This window comes from Garra rufa, chromosome 18 (assembly GCF_049309525.1).
Source record: "Garra rufa chromosome 18, GarRuf1.0, whole genome shotgun sequence".
Lineage (NCBI taxonomy): Eukaryota > Metazoa > Chordata > Actinopteri > Cypriniformes > Cyprinidae > Garra > Garra rufa.
Window position 1 is genome coordinate 39,598,127 of NC_133378.1, and position 15,898 is coordinate 39,614,024.

The window sequence follows — 15,898 nt, forward strand, 5'->3', positions numbered from 1 at the left end:
AGCATATAGTGGAGCTCTGCAGCCACCTACTGGTAAAAGTATTTTTTTTTTTTTACGTTTAAAACTGGATTTTCCAAAAGATGGGCAAAAATCTCACACTAAACCATGTGAAATTATCCATTTTATCCCCATGAATGAAAGTTAGACATGTGGGTTTTTTTTAAAGTGAATTTGACAAAAAAAGTCAGTTTTTGTATACAAACCTATAAGAAATATTATTTATTAAATTTATTATATTATATATATATATATATATATATATTATATATATATATATATATATATATATATATATATCCTAAATCCTCCAAAACTGCACACATGAGGAGTAAAACATTATTAAACAGGAAAATAACATTTATTTTTTCCCTATTATTTTATTACAAAATTGCACGAATGAACGTGAGTATTTTTTTTTTCACACTAACATAAAATCATGCTATCATTCCAATTTAATTTTTTATTTGTAGATATAAGATAGTGTTGACTGATGTACAAAGTCTCATACCATTTGGACAAAGCAAACGTCATTCGGTGTCCAGAAAATCCACCGAGGACCGCATAAGGGTTAATAAGGGTTACATGCCATCTAGGAGGATAAAATATTTATATTTTCTCATTCTTTGGTGGTTACACCATTGGACGTTTTCATGTATATACAGTCTTTTTGTAAAAATGGTGCATATGTCATTTTTAATTTCATAAAATCAAGATAAACATGCAGTGTACATTTTAAAATACCTGATGCATGCTTTTAAAACAAGTGTTTTTAATTTCTCATCTTGCCAACCCCTTTTTGTCACTGACCCATAAATCACATGATAGTTTTATCTTGAAAGGTTTATATTGTTTTATTTCTGGAACGGCCTACTGCTGTGGACTAAAATCAGTTTTGGGGCCGTTTGGCTTACCTTTGGGCTCAAGTCAAACTTTTCTTTGGAGGCAGCGAGTATCCATTTTTTATCCGGTGATGAGCGGAGGAGGTTTAAACTGAAGGAGTCGCACACCATGTGTCTCGAGACTTCAGACAGCTCAGGGCAAGTCAAGACAACCAGAGACCCTAGAACAGTTCCCACCTAAAAAATAAAAGATTTTCAATTAAGCCGGCAGAACATATTACACATTCACTGTGTAAATACACATTTAAAGGAGTAGTTCACTTTCAGAACAAGAATTTACAGATAATGTACTCACCCCCTTGTCATCCAAGATGTTCATGTCTTTCTTTCTTCAGTCGTCAGGAAATTATGTTTTTTGAGTAAAACATTTCAGGATTTCTCTCCATATAATGGACTTCTATGGTGCCCCTGAGTTTGAACTTCCAAAATGCAGCTTCAAAGGGCTCTAAACAATCACAGCCGAGGAAAAAAAAGAGTCTTATCTAGCAAAACAATGTTGTTGTTTTTTTTTTTAATTCAATTTATATACTTTTTAACCTCAAATGCTCAAGTTCAAACTCAGGGGCACCATAGAAGTCCACTATATGGAGAGAAATCCTGAAATGTTTTCCTCAAAAAACACCATTTCTTTACGACTGAAGAAAGAAAGACATGAACATCTTGGATGACAAGGGGGTGAGTACATTATCTGCACATTCTTGTTCTAAAAGTGAACTACTCCTTTAAGAAAGAAGTCTGTTTATACATTATAGCCTACCATGAGAAAAGAGCTGTCTTTGTTGCTGAATGACAATAGTGTGGTCTTAGAGAATCCAGAATTAAAGCAGGCCAACTCCTCTCCAGTCGCACCCTTCCAGGTTTTGATTGTTCCTGTGCTGTCAGAAGTGACAACAACGGACTGCAGTGGATCAACTATGATGTCCTGCATGGGGCTCTGAGCAGGACTTGACCATAAATTAACGCCCTGCATGAAAAATTAAAATGACATTGGATGATTCTGTCTGATTTTGCGGTGAAATATGTCCCTGGCACACATGAAGAAGAAATCGAATGATCAGGGGTGGGATCAAGTCAGAAGTAAGTCTCGAGTCTTTGCATTCAAGTCCCAAGTCAAGACGGGGAAGACCAAGTCCTCAACTTTAAGCTTTAAATCCTAAACAAGTCACTAGTGCTGTTTGCCCAAATTAGTGTAAATGTACTGTATTAATTAATACAGTACATTTAAAGTCAACAATAATCTATAGTAGCTATAGCTATAATTATAAAAGATAGGTTATAGTAATTAGCGGTGTTTCATTGAGGAATTAATCATTGTTTGTGAACAAATATAGGACTAATTGAACGAATAATTAATTTTAAGTCCACCGTTTCATTTGTTAACAATTCAGTGATTTTAATGAATCAGTTGAGACAAATATTTGTGACCCTGGACCACAAAACCAGTCTTAAGTAGCAGGGGTCTATTTGTAGCAATAGCCAAAAATACATTGTATGGGTCAAAATTATTATTTCTTTTATGCCAAAAATCATTAGGATATTAAGTAAAGATCATGTTCCATGAAGATATTTTGTAAATGTTCTACCATAAATATATAAAAACTTGATTTTTGATTAGTAATATGCATTGCTAAAAACTTCATTTGGACAACTTTTAAAGGCGATTTTCTTAATATTTAGATTTTTTTGCACCCTCAGATTCCAGGTTTTCAAATAGTTGTATCTCAGACAAACATTGTCCTATTTACTCAGCTTTCAGATGACGCAAGAATCTCAATTTCGACAAATTTACACTTATGACTGGTTTTGTTGTCTAGGGTCACATTTAATAACTTGCAAATACGTAATACAGACATTCATTTATTGTGAATTCATCCGTTTTCTGAAAGACATAAAAGTGAGGGCTGGTAAACAAGAAGAACAGAGTGAACTTTATATGCAGGCTACATATTTCACGTGTTTGATGTGAAAAAAATCTAATTATGTTTGAAAGGTTTAGCCAATTATTAGGCTACTGCTGTTTTAATATACACTAGTGTTTCTTCTTCTTATTATTATTATAAGTGGTTTATAGCGATTATGTGTAATTTAAATGTCTAAAACATTAAATAACCTAAACATTATGTGGATAAAAACAATACAAGCACTCACTTAGCTAATCATACCAGTGTGATCATATGCTTTAGTAACCAGGCTATATTGATCAGAACTCAGTTTTTTTTTTTAGAAGGTAGGCCTTAAAGACTTGCCGAGTCACAGGGTTCAAGTCAAAGTCAAGTATCGAGTCATTGCCATCAAAGTCTAAGTCCAGTTGCAAGTCTTCTTTGATTATGTCAAGTCACAAGTCATCAAATTTGGGACTCGAGTCCACAACTCTGCTAATGATACCTTGTGAATGTCCCATGCTTTAACTGTGCCGTCTGTAGACGCACTGCAGACAACTGGTGTCTGCTTCCAAACATCTGAGCAGCTGTCATTTCCAACCAGATATGCCAAACCAACAACCCTGCCTATGGAATCAAAGAAAAATTAATCAAGACAAAATTAACTGAGCAGAATTTAAAACAGCTCCTGATATTATTTCTATCAGCATTTTAGCTATACAGGTGCTGGTCATATAATTAGAATATCTTCAAAAAGTTGATTTCACTAATTCCATTCAAGAAGTGAAACTTGTATAATGTATACATTCATTCCACACAGACTGATATATTTCAAGTGTTTATTTCTTTTAACTTTGATGATTATTACTGATAATTAAGGAAAACCCCAATTCAGTATCTCAGAAAATTAGAATATTACTTAAGACCAACACAAAGAAAGGATTTTTAGAAATCTTGGCCAACTGAAAAGTATGAACAAAAAGTATGAGCATGTACAGCACTCAATACTTAGTTGGGGCTCCTTTTGCCTGAATTACTGCAGCAATGCGGCGTGGCATGGAGTCGATCAGTCTGTGGCACTGCTCAGGTGTTATGAGAGCCCAGGTTGCTCTGATAGTGGCCTTCAGCTCTTCTGAATTATTGGGTCTGGCATATCGCATCTTCCTCTTCACAATACCCCATAGATTTTCTTAAAATTCTTAAAATTAAAGATTAAAAAGTATATAAGTTGTAAATGTTTTTAGAAAATAACCCAGCGTGTTGCTAGATAAGACCTTTTTTTCCTTGGCTGGGATCGTTTAGAGCCCTTCGAACCTACATTTAAACTGCATTTTGGAATTTCAAACTCAGGGGCACCATAGAAGTCCACTATATGGAGAGAAATCCTGAAAATGCTTTCCTCAAAAAACACCATTTCTTATACAGCTGTGTTGACCATGGACCTCAGAAAACACAGTGGACCAACACCAGCAGATGACATGGCACCCCAAACCATCACTGACTGTGGACACTTTACACTGGACCTCAAGCAACGTGGATTCTGTGCCTCTCCTCTCTTCCTCCAGACTCTGGGACCCTGATTTCCAAAGGAAATGCAAAATTTACTTTCATCAGAGAACATAACTTTGGACCACTCAGCAGCAGTCCAGTCCTTTTTGTCATCTGACGCTGTCTGTTGTTCAAGAGTGGCTTGACACAAGGAATGCGACAGCTGAAACCCATGTCTTGCATACGTCTGTGTGTAGTGGTTCTTGAAGCACTGACTCCCCCACATTTTTGAATGGGTTTTGTTTCACAATTCTCTCCAGGGTGCGGATATCCCTATTGCTTGTACACTTTTTTTCTACCACATCTCTATTAATGTGCTTGGACACAGAGCTCTGTGAACAGCCAGCCTCTTTTGCAATGACCTTTTGTGTCTTGCCCTCCTTGTGCAAGGTGTCAATGGTCGTCTTTTGGACAACTGTCAAATCAGCAGTCTTCCCCATGATTGTGTAGCCTACAGAACTAGACCGAGAGACCCTTAAAGGCCTTTGCAGGTGTTTTGAGTTAATTAGCTGATTAGAGTGTGGCACCAGGTGTCTTCAACACTGAACCTTTTCACAATATTCTAATTTTCTGAGATACTGAATTGGGGTTTTCATTAGTTGTCAGTTATAATCATCAAAATTAAAAAAGAAATAAACACTTGAAATATAGCAGTCTGTGTGGAATGAATGTATACACTATACAAGTTTCACAAGATATTCTAATTTTGTGACCAGCACCTGTATGTTTGCTGAGCTCTTGAGGATTGGGATGAGATCACTTGCCTTTATGGCCTCTTAGGCTTTTGCAGGTGTAGTCTGCAGAAGACCTGCCTGTTTTCATCTTTATCTCTAAGTGAGAACGGCGCAGGTAATAAGTCTTCCAAGAGTGTGATCCCGTGTTCGAGAGAAGCTGGGAAACATTGCAGAAACTCCATCTCTGCAGACACATTCTCCTACACAAGGATTTGTTCTTGAGTATCTCATCAGAAAATCAGGGAAATCATTAGATCGTGGTGTAAAGCACAAGATAAAAAGTAATAATCAGCTCTTTGAGTCAAGTTAAGTCAAGTGACCTTTATTTATACAGCGCTTTTAACAATACAGGTTGTGTCAAAGCAACTTCACAGTATTAAACAGGACAATAGTGTGTCAATAATGCAGTATTGTAAACAATCAATTTTCAGTTAAAGGCAGTTCATCTTCAACATCATAAGATAAATGCATTTCGCCTGTATAGATTTAAATGTAATTTTACTGTTTAATGACTTACCTCCACAACCATGGTGTTTCTGCAGCATGATACCATTCCTAAACAAAAAGTGTATTTTCATGCACTTTATAACAAGGTCCTAATGTCTGACCACTAGTAAAAAATGCTTATATTTTTCTTAAAAACAAAACAAACTTCAAATTTATTTTCATATTGTAATATTTTATATATTTAACATTTTAACATTTTATTCTAACATTTAATTGTGTGTTTTCAATTCAATGTCCATTTTGTTTGTCCAAGTTTGTCAGTGTCAATATTCAGGCATTATTTTATGTTAATCTAGCAGAATAAAGGACTATTTGACAACCTTACGAAAAAGAAGTTTATTCAAGTGTGCTATTAGTGTACTTTTTTTAAAACTAAAAATAGGAAACTATACTTTCAGTCTACTTTTTATGTACTTGTCAGAAATGTGCTTTATATACTTCTCAGAAATATACTTAAAATGACATTTAAGAATACTTGGCTTATATAAAAAGTCTAAGTATACTTGAGCTATACTTCGAATCCGTGTTTTCATTGTTATACGCTAGGGGCGCTATTACACATCTTCTGTACAGAATTTCTAAAACACAAGTGAAGTAGAAATCGAAACAACAGATGCTTCCACATGTAATCTAACACAATGATCAGACATAACACAGCATCAAAACCATAGATATGGACAACTGTGTAATGTTATGAAATAAAATGTCGACCCATGAAGAGGAAATAATCACTGTCAAGCTTTGGGGTGTTGATCAACTCCATCTACGTTTGGATTATCATAGTCTTTTTTAGCTTTTTGTTCAAAAAGTTATTTATTTATTATTTGTTTATGAAACTTACCCACATTCAAGTGTTTATAAACAAACAATGCATGAAGCTAGAAAAAAAATGTTTTTGTTTACAAGCAGATACTCTGTCCCTTTTCTTTCTTTTGATATTAATATACCAAAATATATACAAATTAATACCTAAAAAGAGATATAGTAGTATACTTATAGTATGATGTAAAGTTCACTTAAAGAAAACTTACGAGTACTTGTAGTATAAAACTACTAAACAAGTAGTTTACTGAGACTATACTTCAAAGTGTACTAAAAATGAATAAAAAGTATTTAATAAACTATCAGTATACCTCTAAATTCACTTTTAGTATACTTGCAGTACAAACTGAAAACATACACTGCAAAAAATGCTTTTCTTACTTAGATTTTTTTGTCTTGTTTTCAGCCAAAATATCTAAACATTCTTAAATCAAGAAGCATTTTCTAGACGTGTAAAAAATATTGTCTGGTTTTCAGAAAAAACAAGCCAAAATTAAGTGTTTTTGCTTGAAACAAGTAAAATAATCTGCCAACGGGGTAAGAAAAATAATCTTGTTTTCTGTTTGAAATAAATAATTTTTTTCTTACCCCACTGGCAGATTATTTAGCTTGTTCTAACCAAAAAAAATCACTTAATTTTGGCTTGTTTTTTTCAGAAAACAAGAAAATTTTTACTTGTCTAGAAAATCTGTCTTGATTTAAGAATTTTCTGATCTTTGGCTGGAAACCAGACAAAAAATTCAAGTAAGAAATGCATTTTTTGCAGTGTAGATGTAAACTAGTTTATTTAAAGTTTACTACTGTTATTCTTTTTGCTAAGGGAACCTTTGCATCACTAATAGGTTTCAATCACAACTCAGGTTTTTATTTTTTTATTTCAGAGAGAGAGAGAGAGAGAGAGAGAGAGAGAAAATCTTTATTTAATACAAAATTCTAAGAAAAACCACATCTTATACAAAAAAACACCTCATTCAATTATGCTATATTCTCAGCAAAAGACAGTACATCATTTTCAACCCAGCACAACAGATTTTCTACACTCCAAATATCTTCGAACTTGCCCACCTCCTTCATAGACTGATAAAAAATAAAATCATGTCTTATCCTTGCTTTTATAAGCCCTTTAAAAACCAGTTCAACTTGACAATTTGTATCATGAAGGATTTTATGCCTTCTACTAATATAAATCGCCATTTTTGTTTGTCCTAAAATGAAATTTAACAAGCGTCCTTTCCTCTTTTTTTTTTTTCCATGCTTAAATCCAAAAATGAACACAGTCATTGAAAACATTTCATCAACAGAAAAAAATAAAGCTTCTAATAAAACAAAAAGAGATCTCAGCCTCTCACAATGCATGAAACAGTGAAAAACTGTCTCTCTTTCAGCACAAAAGGGACATTTATCTTGCACAGTTGGATTCAAAACTGCAATGAAAGCATTAACTGCTATGATACCATGTAACACACGCCATTGAAGATCACCAACTTTTTTAGTCAATGGTGGCTTGTAAAAAGAACCCCAAAAAGGCTGAATACCATCCTCAACCCTTAAATGCTCTCTCCAGGGTGTATCCATACGTTGTAACTTTTCCTTATTAATCACTTTTACACACATTTTATACAAACTCATACCCCCCATTGAATCAAAAACAATGTCTCTTGGAGCCTTTGAGGCAGCAGAAGAACACTCCATGGTTGAAAGAGTCTGTGGTATCACCATGCTCGGAAATCGATCCACGGAATTTGAAACAGTTTGTAGTGATAAAAAAGTCCAGTCCTCTTGACGCAATGTTTCTCGAAGCTTCTTAAGCAGAAGATGAACCGTCCTTGTTGATCTTATGCCCAGTTTCCGAGCAACTTCGTTAGAATTGTCCAAATTATTACCTGCCACTTCTATTAAACTTTTCATTTTCACCATCTTTGCGTTTATCAGAACTTGCTTTAACCAAAGTGTTGTATTATCACATAAATCTAAACGTGCACCATTAATTAAAGGCTCTTCTAGAAACCAATGTAAGGACTTATGGGACAAATCTCTTCTGGTCTGCACCAAACACCAAACTTTTCTAATACTCTCATAAAAAGGAGAAATAGACTTCAAATCAAATTTAGTAAAATCCAACCAGAAAAGGTTTCTACCAAACCCCCATCCACCAACCTTATTTATAAGACACCCAGCTACACCAGTCCAAGACACATTTGAATTGTATAAAAATTTCTGAACAAACTGTAGTCTAAATGCTGCCTTTCTACTTATAAGATCTACAATGCCTTGCCCACCTTCCTCCTTCGGGAGGTACAGCACAGCTCTAGGTATCCAGTGTAATTTATCCCAGAAAAAATTGATCATTTTAACTTGTATTTTTTCTAGAGTCCCTACAGGGGGCTCTAAAACAGATAATCTGTGCCACAAAGATGAGGCTATCAAATTATTAATGATCAATGCCCTTCCCCTAAAGGACATTTTGGGCAACAACCATTTCCATCTATCCAACCTCCCCTCGACAATTTCACTAATATTCTCCCAATTCTTCTGGTTAGTAGACTCATCCCCTATGTAAATACCAAGATATTTCAACCCACCCTGTGACCAACTCATTCCACCTGGCAAGACCAAATTTTTCTCCCTCCATTGTCCAACCAGGTATGCTGCACTTTTTGCCCAGTTAACTCTTGCAGATGAAAACTTCCCATATCTATTCACAACATCAAAAAGCTTATTTATATCACTTTGCCCATTGATTAATATCATTATATCATCCGCATATGCTGACAATTTTATTGGTGGAAAGAAACTTTCACATTTAAAACCCTCTAACTCCGCTCTGATTTTATGTAGCAAAGGTTCTAATGATAGTGAATACAGCATCCCTGACAGTGCGCAGCCTTGTCTTATGCCTCTGTGAATTTTAAAAGGACTAGACAAGCCACCATTGATTTTCAGAATACTTTCAATGTCACTATAGAGCACTTTAATCATAGCAATAAAATCAGTTGGAAAACCAAATGCCTTAAAAGTATGCCATAAAAATTGATGTTCAACACGGTCAAAAGCTTTCTCCTGATCCAGAGAAAACAAACCAACCTTTTGACCGAATAATCTAGAAACTTCGAATACATCTCTAATCAACGATATGTTGTCCACTATTGATCTGTTGGGCACACAATAAGACTGGTCTGTATGAATGACCTGTCCCATTACCTCTCTCAGTCTGTTAGCCAAAGTTTTTGATAAAATCTTGTAATCAGTGCATAACAAAGACACTGGCCTCCAATTTTTGACCTCTTTGAGGTCACCTTTCTTTGGGAGCAGTGTTAGAACTGCTCTCCTGCAGCTCATTGGCAGTCGCCCTTCGATCAAGCTACTGTTTAACACTGTCAGCAGATCTTCTCCCAGAAAGTGCCAGTATGCCTTATAAAACTCTGCAGGCAACCCATCCAAACCTGGTGCCTTTCCATTCTTCATATTTTGCAGTGCCTCAAAGAGCTCCTCTGCTGTTAGAGGACGCACCAGATCAGCACACGACTCCTCCACCACTTGTGGAAGATCTAGAAGGAAAGGATTTGCTGACTGATCCTCCACACATTCACAGGCATACAGCTCCTTATAGAAACCAACAGCCCTATTCCGAATGTCAGAGTCCCTAGTCAGATCTATCCCATCCACAGAACGTAAACACTGAATGCTTTTTCTTTGGCCATTCTTTTTCTCCAGACTGAAGAAGAATTTGGACGGTGCATCCATTTCAGAAATGCTCTGAAATCTGGACCTAACCAGCGCCCCTTGAGCTCTACTGTCCAACAGATCAGATAGTGCAACCTTTTTTTCTTTAAGAGTCTGTATTTGGCCTTTCTCACCATAGATTCCACTCAAAAATTGGAGCTCTAAAATATCTTTCTCTAAAACTCTAATGGTTTTAATAGTGTCCCTAGTGACATTAAGAGTATACTGTTTACATAATTCTTGTATCCTTAGCTTTCCGATATCCCACCATTGCTGTATAGATGTAAACTTACACTTTTGAGTTTTCCATCCCATCCAAAAAGAAAACACACATTTTCCAAAAGAAGCATCCTCCAGTAAGGCGCTATTAAAGTGCCAATAAGCACTTTTATGCTTTACAGACTTAATAAACATACAAGCTTCCACCACTGCATGATCAGAAAAACCAACAGGATAAATACAAGAAGATTTAAAACATTGTAACTGATGCTTAAAACAATATAAATGATCCAATCTTGCCAATGAAACAGAATTTTCCTTAACATGAGACCAAGTATATTGTTTTTCTTTAACATGAAAGTTTCTCCAAACATCACAAAGTTGGTATTTTTTAATGATGTTTAACAATTTACGTCTTGAAGCTCCATGAGGTTCAATGTGATTTCTATCAATATCATAACATGTGCAGTTAAAATCACCAGCAAGTAGTACAATGTTTCCCAAATCGCACTGCTTCAGATTCTCACACAATGTTTCCAAAAACAACATCCTTTCAGTTGATTTAACAGGAGCATATACATTAATCAATTCCATGGTAATACTCTCAAACTTTGCTATAAGCTTAAGTGCTCTACCCTCAATTATCTCAAACACATCACATGACAATGGTAAAAAGTTTTTTGAAAATAAAACAGCCACCCCAGCACTAAGAGCAGTCTTATGACTGAAAAAAATCTTTCCTTCCCAATCCTTCAGCCATTCCACTTCATTTTCTTTTGTACTATGGGTCTCTTGTAAAAAGACAATATCTATTCTTTTAAGCTGAATTAGGTCATAGAGCTGCATTCTCTTTTTAACATCCCTCATCCCATTCACATTCAAGGATGCAATCTTAAAACTGCTCATTATGAGGGAAGAAAGCAGCAATAAAAAGACACAACATAACATTGCATTACTCTTGTGAATCATTCTGCATTGTCTGAGAACGCACCTTTTGTACAATTTTTTTTAACCTATACATCTCTGGATTTGTCAACCCCTCTTCACCTTTTTGTTTCATTATGACTTTTGCTGAATCGATGAACAGAGATAGATCAGGGAAAAAATCTAATACCTCAACATTTCTCATCCCTTTTGTGCGCTGTAAAAAACTCTTCATCTGGTCTAAACTATAGCCAGTGAAATCTTGTCTCTCATTTTTCTGCACAGCGACTCCAAAAAAAAACTCCTGCTCACTTTCTGAATCGGACACCTCAGAGCTTTGTGTATTGTTCTCATTTTGCATCTTTTTTTTCAATTTTTCTGTTTCTTCACAAGGGTTAGATTTTCTTTTTACTGCTGGAACTTTAAAAAAGTTTTCATCTTCTTTAAACATCTCATTTTCTGCCTCATGGAACTCAACATCCACCACTTCATCATTCCTCTGGTTTTCTTTTTCACATCCCTTTTTTCCTTCTTCCTCCTTATCCTTATTCACACTCATTTCGGGTAATTCATTAACCTCTCCCTCCTTTACTACATCAGTCACATGGTTAATATTCTGACCTGGAGGAACATTTTCAGTTGCTGTACTTGCCACATTCACTTTTTCAGGACAAGCACGCACTAAGTGCCCTTCTTTTTTACAACCATAGCACTTCATATTTTCAGTTGTTGCAAAAATCACGTATTCAAAGCCATCTACTTTGAACTTGAAAGCAACATTGATCTCTTCAATCTCTGCTTTCAAAATCATATAGACTTGCCTACGGAAAGAAACCACATGTTTTAACAACGGTGATTTACAACCCAGAGGAACTTTCTTTATTGCAGAAGCGAACTGTCCATATCTGGACAGTTCACGTTGCAACACTTCGTCACTAATAAACGGAGGTACATTAGAAATCAGGACTTTTCTTGCCGGGTTCACAAGTGGAAAAATCTTAACGAAACTATCGTTAAGAACTATGCCGCTTTCTACCACATCATTCACCTTTTCAACTTTATCTAAGAACAGTACAACCGCACCATTCATCCTAGATGCTGACCGGATACTATCATGGCCAACCACCTCCCCTACCGCTAAAACAACTTCCTCAACTGGGCAGTCAACCCCGACCGGCACTTTAAGCCCATGCCGGCGGGTAAGTTGCTCAAAACTCGCCTTCTCCGCCATTGCCATGGCCGCCAGTTAAAAACTGGCCAAAACAACTGATTTGTCCGCTAATCCTGCTTTCGGTGTTTTGTAAACATATACCAGGAAGAAAAGATATAGGACACGTAAAGAGAAAAAAAACACATAAATGTGACAGACCTTAGAATGAAAAAACAAGACTCCACAGCCACTCTCCAAACCGCACTCCACTCAGCAGACGCTCACGCATGCGCACACGAGAGAGAGAGAGAGAGAGAGAGAGAGAGAGAGAGAGAGAGAGAGAGAGAGAGAGAGAGAGAGGTGTCAAAAGACGGAACAATTATAGTGATGTATTATTATACTTTTACTAGATTATTAGTAAACAAGAAGCGGCAGGTTTATAAATGGAGCCGACGCCCACTGATATATGAATCCTCATTCACTGTCGTTATCTGCGTCGCTTACCTTACAAACTGTGGATGCTCTGATTAAATCTTCATCCTGAAGAAGTGAGAAAACGCTGATCAGACAGTCCAGAGGTAAACTTTGGCACATCTCCATTTCTAGCGTTATCACAGTAAGAGCCGCTGCGCTGTCGCCTATCTGTCCTTTCAGTTTCGTGGTGACGTCATGAATGATGACGCGGACAGCCTACGGAACAGCCTCAGGGACAAACTTTACGGAGTTTTCATAAACAGGCTGGCTGCGTCCGAAATCGCCTACTCAATGAGTAGGTACTTAATTTCAATAAGTACCTACTTAACGAGCACTAAAAGAGTAGGTACTATACAGCCAGATCTCCTTAAGTATGAATGCGATCCGGATCTCATCCGCCATGTTGACGTTATCATGTGACCTACGACGTTATCACAAGCGCAACAATTTAAAAGATATGACCGACAGGTGCCCTAACACCTGATTCCATCAGCAGCTTGCATTGCGACTTGTTTGGTATCTGCAACTTCAACAAAAATGTTTGCAATATCTGCACAACAGTCTGCACAAAGGAGACGTCAGGCAGCCACTAGAAGATCTCGTCTTTGGAGAAGACTGGTTTTATATTCTAAGTGTAAGTACAAATTCTTAAAAATTAACATTTACCACTATAATATAATATTGATTGCACTATAATATTAATAATTTTATTACATTTTCTTACTGAAAATTGTTTAAAATAAGCAAAATGTAGTTTTTAATTGTATTGTCATGACATTTTATGCATGAATGGTAGACAAATGCAGCCAGTCTGAATACATCAATTTTTAATCAAGCAATCAATTAATGCATGAATAAAATAATTTATATTTAATTGGCAATGATAGGATGAATTAAAAGGAATAAACGTTACGAATAATAAGTGAAAAACACATGAAACAAATCTTTATTCAAATGTATCATTCTAACAAATTTTAACATATTTACAGGTGGTCAACCCCACGTCTTACTGCCATCTGAACAGAGCTGTGCCAATTCTGCAGCTGTTTTTTGATGAAGCAGCTGACCACCGTGTCCATCTTCGCCTATCTTTGCCGTCCATCATGTCCCTCATTGGTGCACTCAGACTGGAATCTGGCCATGGATGGGAGACAGACATCGAGGTGCTTGTCTTCCTCTATTGGTTGGCCCATGCTGCATCCTACAGGATGGTAGCACAGACCTTCGATATCCGTAAGTCCTGTCAGGCAATCATGGGAATTTTAAGGAGGGTGATTTGCTTTCCAACCGGTGATGACCTGGAGGCAGTGGGAGTAGGATTTGCACAGCTGGCTGGGTCACCAGCATTCAGCAGGGCAGTTGGTGCAATAGACGGCTGTCAAATCCGGATAAAACCTCCAGCTAATAACTCCCACTGTAATTACAACAGGAAGCTGTTTCATTCGATCCAACTCCAGGCCATCACTGATCACCGTGGTAAATTCCTTGATGTCTTTGTGGGATATCCTGGGTCTGTGCATGATGCCAGGGTGCTGAGGAACAGCCCTGTGTACTCGGGCAGCCTGTACCCACCACCAGGCAAGTGCATCCTTGGGGATGGTGGCTATCCTTGTCTGAGGGCACCGATCTGCCTCATCACCCCTTACGGAGAGCCTGTACAGAACCCTGTGCAGGCTTGTTTCAACAACAAGCACTCCCGTGCCCGTAACATCGTTGAGAGGGCTTTCGGGATGATGAAGACACGCTGGCACTCGATTTTCTTCAAGGCCTTAGAGGTGAGCCCTGCCTTCGTGCCTGAAGTGGTCGCGTGCTGTGCTGTGCTTCATAATCTCGCTCTTCTCAATGGTGACATCATTGAGGCAGAGGATGAGGAAGACCATGACGACGGCCCCCCTGAACCCCACAACCCTCAGGCAAGAGTGGGAGAAGATGTGCAGAACAACCTGGCTGCTGCGGTGTCTGCTCCAAACATCTGTGTGCCTGCTCTCCATGAGCATGATTATCTGTAAAACATTTAAAAGGATTAAACATGAATTACAAAACATGTCAGCATTTTATGTTTACAGTTACATGTTTATTGCGATCAGTTACATGCGATCTCTGCAGCCATCACCACCAGTGTCTTTATGCAAGCCACTTTACTCCAGGTTGCTTCTGGGTCATTGTCCCTGTAATAAATGCATTGTAAATCATTTTGGATCAAAGCATCTGCCAAATGCATAAATGTAAATAAATGTAATTTATTTTTGTAAAGCTTTTTTAATTTTCTCTGGTATAAATGTTTAAAGCTGCTTCTTTCTTAGTTTATTTCTTCAAGGTACTACTATAATACAAAATGCATACATTTACACATTTTTATTTGGTGGGTTAAAGGCTTGAAAAACAGAGGGGTCCAACAACATGAAGGCAAGTAAATACTGACTGAATTTATATGTGTGGATGCACTAACCCTTCAGTTGCTATTTTACTGTGTGTGGTAATGCAAAACTTAAGGTAGTTTGTGTAAAGTTCAACTTCGGTCATTGTCCCACAGAGCTTTTTGTACCCTAATTATACACACCTGAACAATCTATTTAAACCAATTAATAACTAATTAAAAAATACTGACAGGTGTGTTGGAATTGAACCCTTCAGGGCAGTAGCCTTCCCTGACCTGCCTTGAATATCCTTGTGTGCTCTGTAAGTCACATAATACACAACAATAAAACTATTGTTTGAACATGTTTTGTACATTACAACATAACACATTCACAAAATATTGGTCACTTCATAAATATTTAATTTATGAATATTACTATCTCAAAGTTACAACTAATTATCTAGAAGTCTATTATATTCTGTAAATGTCTAGCGGTTGTTTTATAAACATAGTATTGTGCAGAAGTCTTAGTCCATGATTTGATATTGTTGTAGCAATGGTATAATGACCATATGTGGCAATAATTTAGTGTGACCTCCTTTACACTTGAGCAACCGTAGGAACCTGGCTTTCTTAAAATGAAATGGAAAAGGACTGGA

The 15,898-nt window shown here is 36.8% G+C and overlaps 1 protein-coding gene across 2 annotated transcripts; it reads right to left on the reverse strand.

Moving 5' to 3' along the window:
* Positions 1-377: 377 nt before the first annotated feature.
* On the reverse strand, positions 378-13,270 carry LOC141291290 (F-box/WD repeat-containing protein 12-like). 2 transcript variants are annotated; one of them, XM_073823466.1, is made up of 6 exons: positions 12,911-13,270; positions 5,579-5,616; positions 5,088-5,261; positions 3,285-3,402; positions 1,657-1,863; positions 378-1,076 (listed from the first exon to the last, which is right to left on the reverse strand). In XM_073823466.1, exons 1-6 carry the CDS (start codon positions 13,004-13,006, stop codon positions 852-854), a joined length of 858 nt encoding a protein of 285 aa, XP_073679567.1. In that variant the 5' UTR covers positions 13,007-13,270; the 3' UTR covers positions 378-851. The 2 variants fall into 2 exon arrangements, with proteins under 2 accessions (XP_073679567.1, XP_073679568.1); XM_073823467.1 differs by lacking the exon at positions 5,579-5,616 and having other exon boundaries at positions 380-1,076; positions 12,626-13,264.
* Between the last annotated feature and the right edge of the window lie 2,628 nt (positions 13,271-15,898).